A 15,912-nucleotide genomic window follows, 5' to 3' on the forward strand; every position below is an offset into this window, starting at 1 on the left:
CACGGCGGCGAGCACTCCGCAGTTCGGTCCTGCTGCTCCCAACTGGGTAGGCAGGGAGGACATCTGCCTTTCATTGCGCTGCCCAGCAGCTCGCCATCTGCAAGAAAGAGGCTTGGTTGCAAGCTTAACGGTTCGAACTTTGCTTTTTTTTGTATATAATTTATGTAGAAAATGCAGAGCTTCAGTGTATTTCAAAGCGTTGACTGTGTACATTTCTAGGATGAATCTTCTCTAATTTAAGAATGCAGTGTGTTGTAGATTAAAACTAACAAAAGGCAGACCAAATTCTGCCCTCAACTGCCTCTGCGAAGTTCTTTGAGAGAACTACGGGTATTAATTTCATTTTATGCATCCAGACAAGTGAACAAAAACCATTTGTCCACTCCCGTAATTCAAAGAACTACCACACTTACCGGGAAGACTGTATTTTTGACCGAGAAGGAGGAGCAGAGATCACCTCTGGAGTGCATCAACTCCTCATAAATTTGTCAGATTAGGACAACAGATTAGATTTGCACCTACACGCACACAATCACCAGCAGTCCTCGTTGACCTAGGTACAAAGATTTCTTACAAGGTAGTGCCTTTTGCTGCTGTTGCCCCTGCCCCCAGCATGGCCAGGCAGCACGATTTTAAACAAAGTGCAAGCCCAATGCCTATCCCCCCCAAGATGCCTTTGTATCACTCTCGGAGTGGGAGAGCCTTTAATGTCACTGAAATCAGGCCCCACGAACGTAATGAAAAGCATCTTTCAGAAACATCAGCGGCATTCAAATTAAAAGCAGTAACCACCAGATGTTATAAACAAGCCATACATCTCATACGGCAAAAACCGTCGGAGCAGGGGAATAACATGCGCTTCCAGGGATCTCCCTGTTTACACACGGAGTGCTGGCATACACACAGCCTCCGGGCGACCCGCACAAAAAAAAATCCACAACAAAGCTCATTCGTGTGTCAGGGCACCTGTACAGCACGGAGATTTCGGTGAGCAGCATCACGACCGACACAGCCGCGTGGCAGAAGACAAAGCCACAGCGGCGAGGAGCGCAGGCACGGTGTGCGCGGGGCCGGGCGAGCCGTGGGGCACGGGGCTCTACGTCCCAGCTCCCGATGCTCTGCACTAAACGGCACCACCTTCTGCCAAGTCCTCTCCTTCCTGCGGATGGGATGATACGGGGAAACCCTCAAAAAACAAAACCAAGGTTTTAACCCTGGGGGTGCAGTCCCAGCAAGAAGAGAAGGAGAGATCTGGGGGTTGAGGAACTGGTGCCTCACCAGCCCGCACAGATGACCACATCCCGTACCTGCAAGCAGAGGAGGCCATTCCTCTGACTCACAGGACGCGTGTGCTGGCTCACAGCAGTCCTAGAGGCTTTCCCTCCCCCTCCCGCCCCCAGCCCGCACCCACTGCGCCACCGAGCACGGGAGGGCGCGGGTGTCCCGAGGCGCTGGGCCAAGGCCGTCCCCTCGCCTCGCAGCTATCTCCAGCCGCCCGGCGCGACGCAGCCCGATAACTGGCCTCCGCGTCCTGCCCTCCGCTCCCAGCGGGGCCGGGAGGAGGCCTGCAGGAGACGCGGGGCTTGGCTTTAAGGCAAATGCCCTTCAGCATTAGCCTGTGACCATTTGTCTGGGCACTGCCGGGGGACTTGAAGGACTGAAAGGCTCTGACAAGCCTGCGGGACACAGAGCCCGCAGCCCTTCCAGTGACCTCCTCCTCCCTCGCGAGGGAGCAGGCCAAATCGTAAAAAGGAACGGTTTCTCTTTCATTTCTTACGAGCTGCAGCACTTGGTGACATTTTCCAGAGGCCGGAATACAACATAAAAAGAAAAGAAAAAAATGGCATCACAATTACCTGAGATTTGCAAGACTTCATACTGCGCAAAGAGGAGCTATGAGGTGGGTGTGCGAGCACCGTGGGGTGCTGGTGACAGAGAAAGCAGGGACCTTTACAAACCGGCTGGTTTGTAAGTCACAGACCGCCCTGATGAAAAATAAAGAGCAAAAAGAGCGCAGAAGTAATGCTAATGTGATGTAACACGGGGTAACAGATGACAGTGCCTCTCTCAGGACACGCACCTTCAGGTGACCGATGCGATAACCAGGGCAGAAGGATGCTGTGCCACGCTGCCTCCCTGACCACGGCGAGCACGCTGCTCCCCACAGCACTGCCAGCTTCGGCTGTGAGGGGGCAGCCACTGAAGCAAGGTCCTGAGGCGCAGCAGCCGTGGGACGGTGAAGCCCGGCCTGGGAGCGCCCCGACAGCTCGCACCGCGCTGGATGCGGCCTGGGCCCGGCATGGCCGCCACCAGCCCCGCTGCTCCCGGGCTCTGTGCGCCTCCCGGGTCGGCACGCTCCCAAAAGCCCTCCCACCACCCCCCTTTTTCAAACTTTTACCGTCACGATGAATTTGCGTTAAATGTTGTCAAATTGCTCCCCTGCTGCTCAGCAGCCCGGTAGGCAGGATCCCTGCCCCCGGCTTACCCACTGCCCAAGTCCCCAAGCAAGGCAGAAACAACACGCTTCTGCCTCCTACCAACGCAGAAACATTTAAGCCGCGCTCCCTCACACAGTGTGCTCGCTCACGGCATGTTGATATTTCTTCAGCTGCATTCCCTCCCACAAAGTTAGAAATGCCTTCAAGATAATTCGGGGGAGACGGCGCAGGCTGCTAAGGCAGTTCCTCCGCCGAGTCCGAAGCGTCCCGTTAATGTAAAACCTACGCCTGCAGCGAAGCCAGGGAGCCCTTCACGTTTCCAACAACCGTGCTCGATGTGCCAGCCTGCAGCCTGGCTCCTCCTAACTTCTCCGTGCAAGACCACAGCGCTGCCCACATCACTGCACGGATCCACAAACAAAGCACAACAACCCAAAGCCAAGTCTGTACTTAGGCCAGCACTCATGAAAGTACTAAAAGCACTTTAGGATCCCACACGGGCAGTAAATAACGCCTGCACCCCTCCCAGAGCCCTCCGAGGCCTCTCCTGCCCCCTACGCAGGCGGCTGAGCGGGAGCGAAGGCCACCCCAGCAGGCGACGGACGGCAAAGGCACTGCCCGGTGCCTGGAAGACGCCACGTGGCAGAAGGCCTGGAGCTAGAGGCAGAGACGAAGACCTCCCGATCTGCACTTTAAGAAGCCTCTGGGCTGCGCTGGCAGTAACGCGGCAGAAGAACCACGCGAGCACCGCGCCTGCCGAGCACCGAGCCGCGCTCTCCGCCACGCGCAACTTCTGAGACATCCCCGCGGAGGGACCCGTGCAGACACATCCAAGGATGGAGCCTGGCCAGGAAAATCCATAAATCTACTGATCTGCTCTATTTTAACCACCGCCTAAATCCTTAGTATTGCAGTGCACTCAGATGCCGCACCAGCGCCCAGCTCCCGTGAGGAAAGGCAACGTTGCAAACTGAAAACTGTGAACGAGGGATTAAGCAAACTAGGAGGCTCTGCACGAGGAGGAGGCAGCCCGCAGCCAGGCCCCCGGCACCCCGAGTAGCAGCAGCAACTTGTAAACCAAAATTAGGTCATTACTAAAAGCTGGAGACGGCAGCTTCTACACAGAAACGGCAGATGTGTCCGTGGAGGCAACACGACGCAGCACAAGGTCAACCACACGAACAGCCCGGCAGGATAAGGGCGGCCACACTCAAGGCCTTAACCGGTGTTTTGGCTACACCGATCTACGTGTCAGCAAAAGACACCCTATTCTGCGCCAGTATCTCTGTGAGAAAAGCTCTCGCTGCAATAAACAGGCTCTGAACGACGGCCCTCTTGCGAGATGCCAGCCCCGCTGGGACGAGCGGCCCGCGGCACACACAACGCGGGCACCGCTGGGGTAGCGCTGCCTCGGGAGGGTACTTTCCCCCGAGTAATTCCTCAACTGAGCACTTCTGAAAATGGAATAAATCTAAATAAGGATTTTTTTTCAGTGTTCAGAGGGGAAGGTTTTCTGTTTTGCCTGTCTTTTCTGCGGCATATGTTTCGGCACAGCAGCAGCAATTGGGAGAACATACCCACGCAGGCCTGTAGGTTAATCTTAGAAAAATTACAACAGGTTTCTGTCTCAACGCAGACACCTCCACGTGCTTATTTATGTACACTCCCTGGGTGGTTTCAATACAAGAGCTGTGTTTTGTACTAGAAACATGAGGAATACTCCGCCTGCATGGGCTACCACACCTCGAGGATCCTGCAGCACCTGAGAGCAATCTGGTTTTAATGGACAGTTAATTCACTGAACACCTTACAGGCGCATCACGATAACTTTCTCTCCACTGGCTAAACAGAATAGGGAATTCACCTTTAACAAAGATCCTCCTTCAGAAACAAATGTTAGCAAAAACAAATAAACAACAGCTTTGAGCTTTCCAAGTACAAGTCCCTTTCCTTCTCGGCTGTACATCTCCTTGCCTCTTCGAGCCACGCGAGTTCCGTGCCAAAGAAGAACTTCACGCTTGATCAGTCTTTGCCTCCCTCCTGTTTGTGGGTATCTGAGCTCCTCATCTTAACAGAAAACGCAGCGTGCTCGCGATCCACCGACTGCCAGTTGTAATCAGTGCCGTATCTGAGGATGCAGGAGCAGTATCAGCATGTGAGAACTGCGAGCTGGTTTTCCTGCCCCTCTGTGAACAACAAATTCATTTGCATCACCCTTGCTGATCAAGGATCCTGCTGCTGCTGAACACAAAAGGACGCAGCTCACGTAAACTCTCGCATGAGTTCTGTTATATTTTAATGGAAGCACTTCATCTTCTGCCAAAATCCTCCTCAGGACAGAGGAAGCCCACCTGCACACCGCTCTGCGCAGCAGTCTGGGGTTACAGGTGTACGCAGCTGGATTTCAGGCAGGATCTCTGCTGCTCCCGCGGCAAGCAGTGGCAGGACAGCCGCCGCTCCTCCGATGGCCCCGCAGCGGGCTCGCTGCGTGAGACACACCTCGCTTGGAAGGGAGGGCAAGCAGGCACGTACGTGAGCATGGAAACCTTCACAGGTGCTGGTCTATTTTAATTAATACGAAGTGTTAAATTGGGCTTCCTAAATTTCTCTTCTCCCATTTTCCAGCCATTGGATCCCAGCCAGCTGAACTTCTTACTTTTCATGAATGCATTCAGCACAGCGAATGTGCACACGGAAATCACCCTTGAATATCTATTCCAGACATTACGGTTTCTCATATAAAAGTGCATTTTCAAAATAAAAAGAAAAGCATTTTACCCCGGTGTTTCAAGTACATCATTCGTGCACTCAGCCATCTCCACATTAAAGAAGAAATTAGTCTTTCTTCTACTGATAGAAGACACAGAAGTAATTCCCAAGTCAAGATGATTCCTTAGACCCTCACGACCTCCTTTCATCTTCCTTTTCTTTCCTTTACCAAGACCCAGCACAGCTCCAATAGTGCCTCTGCTTCTCCAAAGAGAGGCAGGCAGTCTGCTCGGTGCTGGCACCGCTGCACCAACCACCTCTGCCCGAGCGAGCTGCCTGCGGACGAAGGTATCCTCTCCCACCTTCGTCTGGACTCACAGGTCGGCCAGTTCTGAAATACAGCTCGTCATCGAAAAAGCACGTTTCAATTCATACACACGTGCACACGCACAGAGGGACAAAGACCGACATCCCACCTCCAGAACACAGCAGAAAATGAAGAATGGGAGCAGAAGGTGAGGAGCAGACAAAACCTCAGGAGATGGTAAAATGAGATTTTTAAATTCATCAGAGAGGAAAGATGTCCTAAAATGCCAGAAAATAAACAAACTAAAACGCTGTTCTTCGACTTCTGCGTAGCTGAGAGAGGCAAATGAAAAGCTTTAAAGGAAAGCTCATATGGGTCTGCAAAGGTGACTTCAAAGCGCCAAATGCCAGCTGCCGGGTCCCAAATCACCACGCTAGCTGGAGAGGCACAGCGGGCTTCCCAATGTGTCAAACACATGTTCACAGGGGGAGGCAGCGAGGATTTCCATTTTATTTTCCCACTGGTTACAGCAAGTGCTGGCAAGTTGGGAGACATTTACTTCTAATCCCTCTTCTGCTGCTCGGTTTTGGGGGCTCGTGGCAATTCCAGCTTTATTCTTCGAAAGATGACGACGATAACTCTCACCCCTTGTCTTCCCGCTGCGGCACAGCAAGGCTTGGAGAAAGATCCACGGGTGAAAAATGCTGCAAAGCGCAAAGCTCGTGTTTTATTTAACAAAAAGAATGATGTGCGTTTACCATACTTGGATATTCATTTACACGATCGAGAGAACAGGCGTTTGTATTTGCAGGTCGGGAAGGGAGCAGAGCTGCATTTTCACAGCTCCACGGCCCCTTCCCGCGCGCGGGGGGAGGATCGCTGCAGAGATGTAACAACTTCCAGCCTCGTTCAAGGCGACGCAATTTTTAGAGAACAAGATCTGCAACAACTAATCAGAGTTATCCGTAAACTAGATGTGATCACAGAGGGATTGAAATTATTACCAAATTCTTCCCGGCCTAATCCGCAGCCTACGTTAGTAACTGTCATTACGCCACACTTGCTTCTTCAGCCTCCCCGAAGAGCTCTGGTAGCCTGGCCACCGAGCAGCACCCCGTGCAGACGCACCGACAGATAAATCTCCAAGGCAATGCCTTTTGTAGGGGGTGCCGTGCCCCACGATGCTCAAACACACGACCGACTGGGCATAGCCAACCCCTCGCCAAAGCTCACGCTGCTCCAGATGCACCCTGGCCACCGCGTCCCGTTTCAGTGCCAGGCGTCACGCCTGCCTCTGAGCGTGCAACACGGCTACCGGCACGTGCGGCGTTGGGTTATTGTGGCTGAGCGAAGAAAAACCCAGCGTGGATCTCGCAGAGCGGCGAGGGGCCGCAGCTACGCAGAGGCTCCCGTGCACCCACACAAGATCAAAGCTCCCTCTCGGCCACACTTCGAGCTAAATATTTGTGAGAGCGATTCATTTGATCTCTATTTGCGAGGCTTGCGGAGCCGGGCAGAAAGCCCTTTGAAGCACTCCCAAACACACTAAATAATTGGAAATGTTTGTCCGAAAACCGCTCAGTGAGCTCCACGGGGCCATCCCCATCGCTCCCGGACCCTTTCGGACGGGTGCCTCGCACCCAGCGGGGGCAGATGGATGCGCGTGGCTCGCCTGCCTCCCACGAGGAACGCGGGACAACAGGAGTCAGGAGAGGGACAAGCCAGAACATCGGATGGGTGAACAACCAGAATTTCTGGATTCAACAATTTGCTTCTTCGCTTTAATTACTGGCTTCTGAAAGACTTCAGAAACTCTGCCAATTTGTGCAACCCTCTATTCTTCGCTTTTGGCCTCGACTATACAGTCATTTTGGAGACAAACAAGTAACAGATGTACAATCTATATTCTCCCCAAGTCCTTTTATAGTAAAATGACTTCTGGCCAGATAATGTGTATTTAAAAAAAAAAAAAAAGAAAGAAAACAACAACAACAATTCCTGTATTTTCAGATATCTCCCACAGCACCCAAACACACCCCAGAAAAACTAAGACTTCTTCACAGCCTCCTGGAGGCCTCATCCATCGTCCGTCTGGGACCAATTCCTGTCCTCAGCCAGCATCCGCGTGGGGAAAAGCGGACAAAGCAGGCCACGAAGGCAGGAGAGGGCAGGGCAGCTCTGCGGGATGCTGCGACCCCACCACGCAGGCCCAGCAGCGCCCCTTCCCTTGCCACGGGGGCTCGAGGGCCGGGTGCGAGTGCCCGTGCCCGCTGCGCCCGGACACGGCTCCCGGAGGGGCAGGAGGCCGTGGTTAGCACTGCCTCTGTGCCGCTTGGGCGTTTTAACCTGCAAAGGGTTTCCTGAGGATCCCTCAGGGCACAGAGCAGGCTGTGCTGACTCCGTCACCTCCACTACAGCCCGGGAGCAGTGGCCGGGGCATCCCCCTAGGTACACTCCCCCCCAAAAAAAAGCAGAAAGGCACAGCAGGAGGGCATCCAGGAGCACGGCCACCAGTGCTCCCAGCTGAATGCCATCCCGCCGCAGCCCCGACCGGCAGCAGGCAGCCCCGGCACACGGCCGGGCAGCTCGCGGGGTGCTGACACGGGGGTGTCCCCGCGTGCCTCCCCACGCTCCAGCTGCAGGACGCCCGGGCGGGCGCCGTTCCAGCCCCGGAGCCGCTCTGGAGAGCTGCAAGGCGGAGTCCCGGCGGTCCACGCATCGCACGGCGCTCCTCTGAAGGCCATTCATCCCCAGCACAATGCGGCTATTGTGCTGCCTTCTGAATATCCTCCCCAAATATATGTTTAAAGATGCACAGTTACGGAAGACAAGCACTTGTTTTGTTAGAGATCCCATGGTAGATTGAAAACCAACACGCAGCTAATTTCTCCAGTATGTTAGTTACAACAGAGTACGGGCAAATTACACATTATCCAAGCCTTTATGCAGCGAAGCGCTGGGGAAAGGCAGGAAGGCGCTATTTTAGGAGGAGACGGTGCCTGGGACAAATTAATGCTTGCCTTCTCCAACACATCCACGCGTTATGCTGTGCATCTAGAGTTACTAACGCTAGAAAGCAGATGATCGAGGTCGGAACGATCGGCGCAAGGGAAACCACGCTCGGTTAAACCAGGGCAGCACGTCCCGTAGCTCCTGCTGCCTGCACAGCCGGGAGCCCTCTGCACAAGTCGAGGTCTCCTGCAGGACACGGGGCGCCGCTCAGCGACACCACGGTGTGAACCAGGAGCCCAGCCCTTTGGTTCCAGCTGATGCAATCGCATGAAGTCCACGAGCTACAACCCTGCTCCCTTCGGAACTGAAATTAGCAGGGCCTGAGAGGTGGGAAAGGACTACTTTTCAGGCAACACCACCCAAAGGCGTTTTTAGCAGAGAAGCAGGCCGAGGTGATGCTGCAGCTCTGAAGTGCTCAAGGCTCGGGCTGGATTTCTTTCTAGCACAATTATAAATCATGTTGAATGAGCTGGTGTCACTTGTTTCCCATCCCAAATTCCCAGATGGACTCTCCCAAACAAACGGAGAGGAAAACAAACAATAATTCATCTCAGTTTGTCTAAAATGCGGCTACACATCACTCGCTGCAGAAGCCTTCCCCCAGCGAGAGCAGCTGCCTCGCAGCCTCGGCTGGGATGTGTTCCTCCCTCTTCCCCTCAGGAAGCAGGACGTGCACTTCTGCTTCTCAGCCAGTTTTGAGGCTCAGCCTTCAGTCGCCAAAGCAAATGACCTCTACCTCTGGCACCGTACCTTGCTCCGCAGTGACAAACGCCCCAGACCCATGCCCCGGTGCCACCAAGGAGCTCCGGACACGAGCACCGACGGGGCAAGGCAGTGCCCCGAGCAGCCTGTCCGACACAGCCGTGCCTTCTGCTGTCCCGCACGGCTCCCGAGGGCACGGCGCCCACAAGAAACCAGCGAGCAGCCGCCCCGCTTGCTGCTTTCCCCCGTGGCTTCCTGCACCAGCAAGCGCTCCGATCCCCGCCATAATGCGCTCCATTCAAACGCACGAGACAGCCCAGATGCTTAAAAATAAACCGGTGCTGAAGAGCGTGGCTGAATTAGCATGTTTTGCATAATTAATTTCATTGTGCTGTGGAGGGCCCTTCAGCTCGTGCTCGGCGCGGGGTCGGGACGGCAGCTGGGGCGCGGGCAGAGCTGGGTGCGAGCACCCCGGGGCGCGAGGGGGCAGTCAGCGGGCTGCCACCGCACCGGCTTCGCGGGAAGCCCACCTTGAAAAAGCAGAGCAAAGGCCTCGCCGTGCGTTAAATAACTTCATATTTGCAGTTTCTGTTATTTAAGAGTGTTGTTTAGCAGCGCCCATTTAGCAACCTGATTTCCAAGCGGCTGCTGCTCCGAGCACAGCACCACGACACGCCGCAGCACGGCCAGCAGCCGGGGCGGAAAAGAACGGCAAAACTGAAATCGATCGCGGGGATCTTCCCGTTTCCCAAAGGGAGCAAACAATAGATTGGATTTATCCTCGTTTTTCTGAGCTGGAAGGAACAACACTGAAAAATGGGCAGAAACGCTGACAGCTCAAGATTAAAAACGTATTTGGGGGAAATGCTAAGAACTGGTCTTCCTTTCGGTAGCACTCCAGTGACCAAACAAAAGATCAGAAAGTGAATGTCAAAGCTTGGTTTCACTTTAGGACGCACTCAAAGCTACAAATAACAATGGGGAAAAAAAAAAGAAAAAAGAAAAAAGCAGTTCCTGGAGGGTCACTCACCCCCTTGGAGTAAGAACCGGCCGACTCAGAGGACAGATTTACACCACCTTTCTGAACAGACGGGGAAAAATATTTTATTCAGCAGGTGGAAGCCTGGAAGTGGGAGCAGAGGACAGGCAGGACCTTGCTAAAACCAGCCCAGTGCAGCCCTGCAGGAAGGCACCAGGGCTGCCCCAGCTGCGAGGGCGCAGGGCAGCCACGCCGTGCCGGGCACGTCCTGCCCTCCTGTTGAACGGCCGCACCAGCAAAAAGCGGGGCTGGCAACCAGCGTGCATACCTTCAGACAGCTGTTTTGTTTTACGGAGGAGCTGGTCTCTTTACAGAGTTTCTTGAATAATTTACAACCTTTGTCAACTGGAGCAAAAATATTAGAAAAAATGAGATGTTCCACCAACCGGGGTTATTTTGAACAAACACGCGGGGGAAGTCTAACGTTGCTGTTTGCTTTTGTGTTTTTGCTGGGTTTGCTGTTCAGGATTAAAACGTTTCTGCAGACTTTAATACTGTTTACTTGGCACAGAAAGGCAAAGCATCTTGAAAGGTAAAGCATCTTGAGAGGCAAAGCACGCCTGAAAAACAGCGACAACGGCGGCACGCGGTTCTCAGCCGGTCCTGTTCTCCACCTGGAGGTGGCTGACCCGCTGTCACCCACCGCAGACGTCCATCCCTCCTGCCCCAGTCCGTCCCCGCACCCCCTGCTCCCTCCCTGGCCACCCCAAGCGCGCTGCGGTCACGAAGAAGTGACACACGCGGCTTGACAGAATGGGTTCAGGCCTCCAGCACAGCAGCCCAATAAATTAAGGCGATTATTTTACATGGAAATTCGGTACACACAAAAATATACGCACACGCATCCGCTTATCCACTTTTGAAGCCTTCCAGGTTCCCAGGCGCTGAATTAATTTTAGGAATGTGAGTAACCTGCGAGCAGCTAAACACCCGCTGGGCTACCCTCATGGTTCAGATGCTCAAGAAAAACCAAACCACACAGCTTTATCACAATATTCTACTGCGACACCTGGGCAGAACTACTTGCAAATGCCATTTACAAGCCAGCCTGACAGATGTTGTACCGTGAAGCAATTGTTCGCTCCATGAATTTAACCCGTCAGAAACATCTATTTTTAAACTTGACTTATTAGGTTGTTTCTTCAGGGAGAAGGTATCGTTGCTCGAACCATTTAAATGGGATCCTGAGGAAAGAGCCCCGAGGCAGAAATCTGTCAGACAGAAGGCCTGAACAAGAAAACACAACAGGGCTTTCCAATTTCTGAAATCTGGTAAGCTGCTTTTCCCGAATGCTGCTCCTAAAGCTAATTCAGCATCTCCCAGCGCCCATCCCATTGCTTTCAAATCCCATAAAAACAATGCAAACTGCGCCCGGCACAGGAGTAGAGTGTCTCCGGTGAAATTCATCCCCAAAGAGTTACGTCAGGTTTGGGAACCACAACAAGGACGTCGGTGCCCCACCAACCCCACCCGAACGGCAGGAACCAAACACCACCTTGCAGACACCCCCGGCAACAACGTCACGTTCTTTTAATGCTTTGCAGACCCTAAGCTGTACATATTATACAACAACGCATAATGCATTTGATAGAGGATTAGGAAGAAGAATGGAAAACAGCTGGGAAACGTTACAGACTTTCACCCCGAGCTTACAAATTCCTCAGCAATAGACACTGCGCTGCTCTCTCGCCCCGTATGGAAAACGATGCTCAGACCAAATCCCCAGTGAAGAAGGAGAAGGAGAAGGAGGGCTGCCCAGCAGAGCCCCGTGCGCAGGCAGGTCCCATCCCCCCGGGGGCAGAGCGGAGCAGAAAGCAGAGCCGTGTCCTCCCTCCGCGTCCCCCAGCCCTTCAGACGCATCCCTCCGTCCCGCGGGACCGGGCACAGAGAGCTCCTCTGTAAAACCAACCGGCGCTCGGTGGGGGTAAGGGGATATTTCCTGCTAACCTCACCGCAGATATGTAATCCAGCAGTCAAATTATGTCAATCACAGCTCATTAGGCAACAATTTACCCTGCCAACTCCGTCCCGGCCGCTTCCTCCAAACCACGTGTCGTTTGCAAACACGCAGCCCCGTTAGGGGTTCAGAGGGAGACCACCCTGCTGCCGCTGCGAGGGGGAGCCTGGCTCCTGCCCCTGCCCCTCCCAGCTCGCCGCATCGCACGCCGGTGCCACGACGTCTACGGACACATGCGGCGCGCTCGGGCCGCGCCGGCGCTCGCGCACGCCGAGCAACGGCTTCCTATTCGATAAACTAGGGTTGGTTACTCGCATTCGGGATTTACGCGCATGTGGCCTGTGTGTCTGCAGGAGAAAGACGGGAGAAAAAAAAAACCTAGGCAGCTGAAGAGGAAGATGGAGCACGGCGAGGGACTGGCTCCGGCGGGAGGTTCCTGCGGCCTCACGGCCCAGGGGCTGCGCTGGTGCTGGCGAGCCCCTGAGCCAAGGCGAGAGCTGGGCTCCGTCCGTCCCAGCACCCAGCACCCCTCGTCGGGGAACAGGGAACTCGGCGGCAGGAGCGCAGGAATTGTGCTGCCACCTTCCTGGACTTTATGCTCTCGCACGAGCTGGGAACCGAGGGAATTATTGCACATATCCCAACAAAAGGGAAGAACTCCCATCAGTTCGATAGGATGGAAAAAATGACACAGCTGGCAGATCTCTCTCAGACGATCCTCCACACTTCTCTGTTAAGCGCACACCACCAATGTCCTCCTGAAATACACAGGCAAATGACCCCTGGTCCTCCCCTGCAGAGACAAGTAAATCCGCATTGCAACAAGGAGCCCAGGGAAGCGTGTTTACTTCACCAGCCGCTAAATCCATGCCAGATAACACAGGTTCACAGGGACAACCCTCCCGTGTTACCGACTCAAGGACCGGGAGGTGTGATGCAGCCAGACCCGGCCCTGATGTCCTTCACCCTGGCGGGCCGCGTGGCACGCACCCAGCCCACCCTCAGTAACGCCCGCGGCACCGTTACAGGCGAAGGAACGTCTCAGCACCGTTAGATTTGAGAGCTTCACTGGAAAACAGTGACCCGGAGCACTTCTCCAGGCATCTCCTGCAATTTACGTGCCTCAAACCTCAAAGAGTGAGGCTAACCAAGGAGGCAATGAGATGACTGTGTGTGATTGAAGCGGACAAACTGCTACATCAGAGACCTTCCACAAAACGAAGGCTGCTAACAACCTAGCAAACGCCAGCTAGCGCACACGTGTACCATCTCCAGGCGCCCCGCTGCTCGTCCACCCGCTGCGCAGACCACAGAGCTACTGGAGTAGATTAGGGTAACATGTTCCAAGTGGAAAAAATAAGACAGCAGCCAATGTTACAGCACTTACGGCAAACATGACCAGCCTGCGCTCTCTTCATGGACATGCACGTGGTTCAGAGGGCGGCTGCCACGAGCGTGGCAAAGCAGGAACCTTCCCCACACGGCCCCACTGTTATGCACAGAGACGACCCGCTCAGCGTGACGACCGTGTACCTGCAGGCAGCTGCACCTTCATCGGCCTCAAAAGCGGTCTTGGAAACATCATTAGCAGCAACAAAATCGCTATTGCCAGCAAAGCCCTTTGGGACCTTATCAGTGCGCGAGGAACGGTTATGCCAGGCTAAATTCTTAAACCGGCGTGCCGAGAACGTGAGCTTCAGTCCTGGGAAGTTCAGCATCTCTTTCTTCGTACTCATCTCCTGACTAATCCCCTCTCCCTACAGAAAATACTCCTCATCTCTGCTTTTCCCCAGACTGCCATTCCTTTCTCATTAATCTCTGCTATTTTACGGCCTGCCCAGTGCTGGGGTTTAACCAGTGCCACAGCCATCTTCCCCTCTGCGCTGCAGAGAAAACAAAATAATAACAGCCCTGGAGTTTATTCTTCCATAAACTGGTCAGATATTTCCTGGAAGCTGCAACAAATACCAGCCATCCCTCACTGGTTTCGAGAGCAGGCTAAAGGCAGTTCTCAGCTCGCTGTGCCAGCAGCGGCCCTGGAGCCCCATCTTGCAGCTCCTCCTGCCAGGCGCGGAGCAGGGATCCGACAGACCGATCCCACAGACGTGCCTGCACTGCCACCGTTCCCTCCAGCGAAGCAGCGGCCGGTCCTCTGAGCCTTAATTTCAGCGCACCTTCTGCAAACAGATGCCACCCACTCCTCGCAAGCGCCTCAAGAAATCACGGGCTCGGCCCTACTACCTCCCGTCTTTATGTTACGCGTTTATCTACGACGCTCTGACGCTTCTCCCTTCCACCGACCCAGCCGGCAGGTCCCCGCTTTTCCTCCTGCTGGCCGTGCAGGCAGGCTAAGCCGGGCCCCCCTGGGTGCGATGTGCCGGAGCAGGGCCCAGGGGCCGCACGTGGGGGCGTCCCCCCCGCCAGCACAACGCCCGCGGGGTTCCCCGACAGGCGCGGGGCGAGATCAGGCGTTTTCCCGTAAACCTAATAATCGCAACATCTCACTCACCATTTGGCTCATCGGCGGGGGGTTCCCAGCTGAATAGGCTTATTCTTTTCTTAGGCACGATAATCTAATTGGGTCTAACCCGAAATAAATCCTGCGCACATACCAGTGAGCGCCCACCCCGAGCAGCGGCACCGCAGGAGCCGGGGGGCCGCCCGTCCCCGTCCCCGTGGCTGTCGCGGGAGCCACTCCGGCAGCTTTCGCGGGACGTGAGGGGACCTCGGGGTACGGCACACACACGGGTTCATGCCCCCCCCCCTGCCCAGCTCCTGGCTTTCACGCCAAAAGCGAGCGCGGTGCCGGAGCCCCCGGGCGGCGCCCACCTCCTGCGGCTGGGGGACCACCGGGACCGCCCCGCCAGGGCCGGTGCGCGGCGTCGGGCGAAGCTGCAGGAGCAGCAGGGCTCCGGCCGGGCAGCCCTTTGTGCTCCTCAGCTGGAGGGACTCAAACGCGGCCAGAAAGGAGCCGAAGCCAGAGGCAAAGTCCGCGCGGCCGGCCCGCCGCCGCCGCCCGGCCCCGGCCCCGGCCCGGCACAGCCCGCAGGTGCCCGGGGGCAGGCGGCCCCAGCCCGGGGGGGCTCCGGCACAAACCCCCCCCCCCGCTCCCCGCCGAGCCCACCCGCCCCCGGCCCGGGGCAGCGCCGCGCTCCCGCCGCCCCCTCCCCGCCCCCGGCCGGCCGCCCGCAGACAATGGGGCCGGCGCTCACCAGCACGACGGCGAAGCGCTCCTCCAGCTCGCCGGGCTCGGGCATGGGCAGCTTGAGGGGCACGCTGTGCGCCCGGAGCTCCGTCTGCTGCGAGTCCACGCTCCCCGCGTTGCCCATGGCGGCGGCGGCGGCCCCTCCGCGCTGCCTCCGCGCTCCGGCGCCGCCGAGCCAGGCGGGCTCGGCGCCCCGCGGTCGCCCTCTAGCACCGACGGCGGAACGCCGCGCCGCCGCCCGGCATGGCTCGCCGCCCTCGCCCTCCCCCCGGGGCGGGCTCGCTCCGGCTCCGGCTGCGGCTCCGGCTCCCCCGCATGCCGCCCCGCGGCCCGCACAAAGCCCCGCTCCGCCCCCGGCCCGGGGCGCGCTGGGACTCGTAGTCCCGCCGGCCCTCCTCAGCCCCGCCGCGACCCTCGGCCCGCCCCGGCCGCCCCCGGCCTCCATTTTACCTCACAAGGGCGGCCCGGGCTGCCCCGCGGGGGTCGCCTCACGCAGGCAGCCCCTCGCGGTCCCCGCACGGAGACGGCGGTTTGGGGAGCCCG

General features: G+C 56.2%; 1 protein-coding gene across 7 annotated transcripts in view; it reads right to left on the reverse strand.

The window, feature by feature from the left end:
* Positions 1 to 15,686, reverse strand: part of FMNL2 (formin like 2) — a 125,735-nt gene extending 110,049 nt beyond the window's left edge. For 4 of the 7 annotated variants that reach the window (XM_083841096.1, XM_083841097.1, XM_083841099.1 and 1 more), the window contains exon 1: positions 15,377 to 15,685. In XM_083841096.1, coding sequence (XP_083697222.1) covers positions 15,377 to 15,493 — 117 coding nt within the window. In that variant the 5' untranslated portion in view covers positions 15,494 to 15,685. Of the gene's footprint in view, positions 1 to 14,673; positions 15,094 to 15,376 lie in introns of those variants that run through there. The other 3 variants (XM_083841100.1, XM_083841095.1, XM_083841102.1) reach the window with 2 other exon arrangements.
* Positions 15,687 to 15,912: the final 226 nt, after the last annotated feature.

Source organism: Anser anser (assembly GCF_964211835.1).
Source record: "Anser anser genome assembly, chromosome: 6".
Taxonomy (NCBI): domain Eukaryota; kingdom Metazoa; phylum Chordata; class Aves; order Anseriformes; family Anatidae; genus Anser; species Anser anser.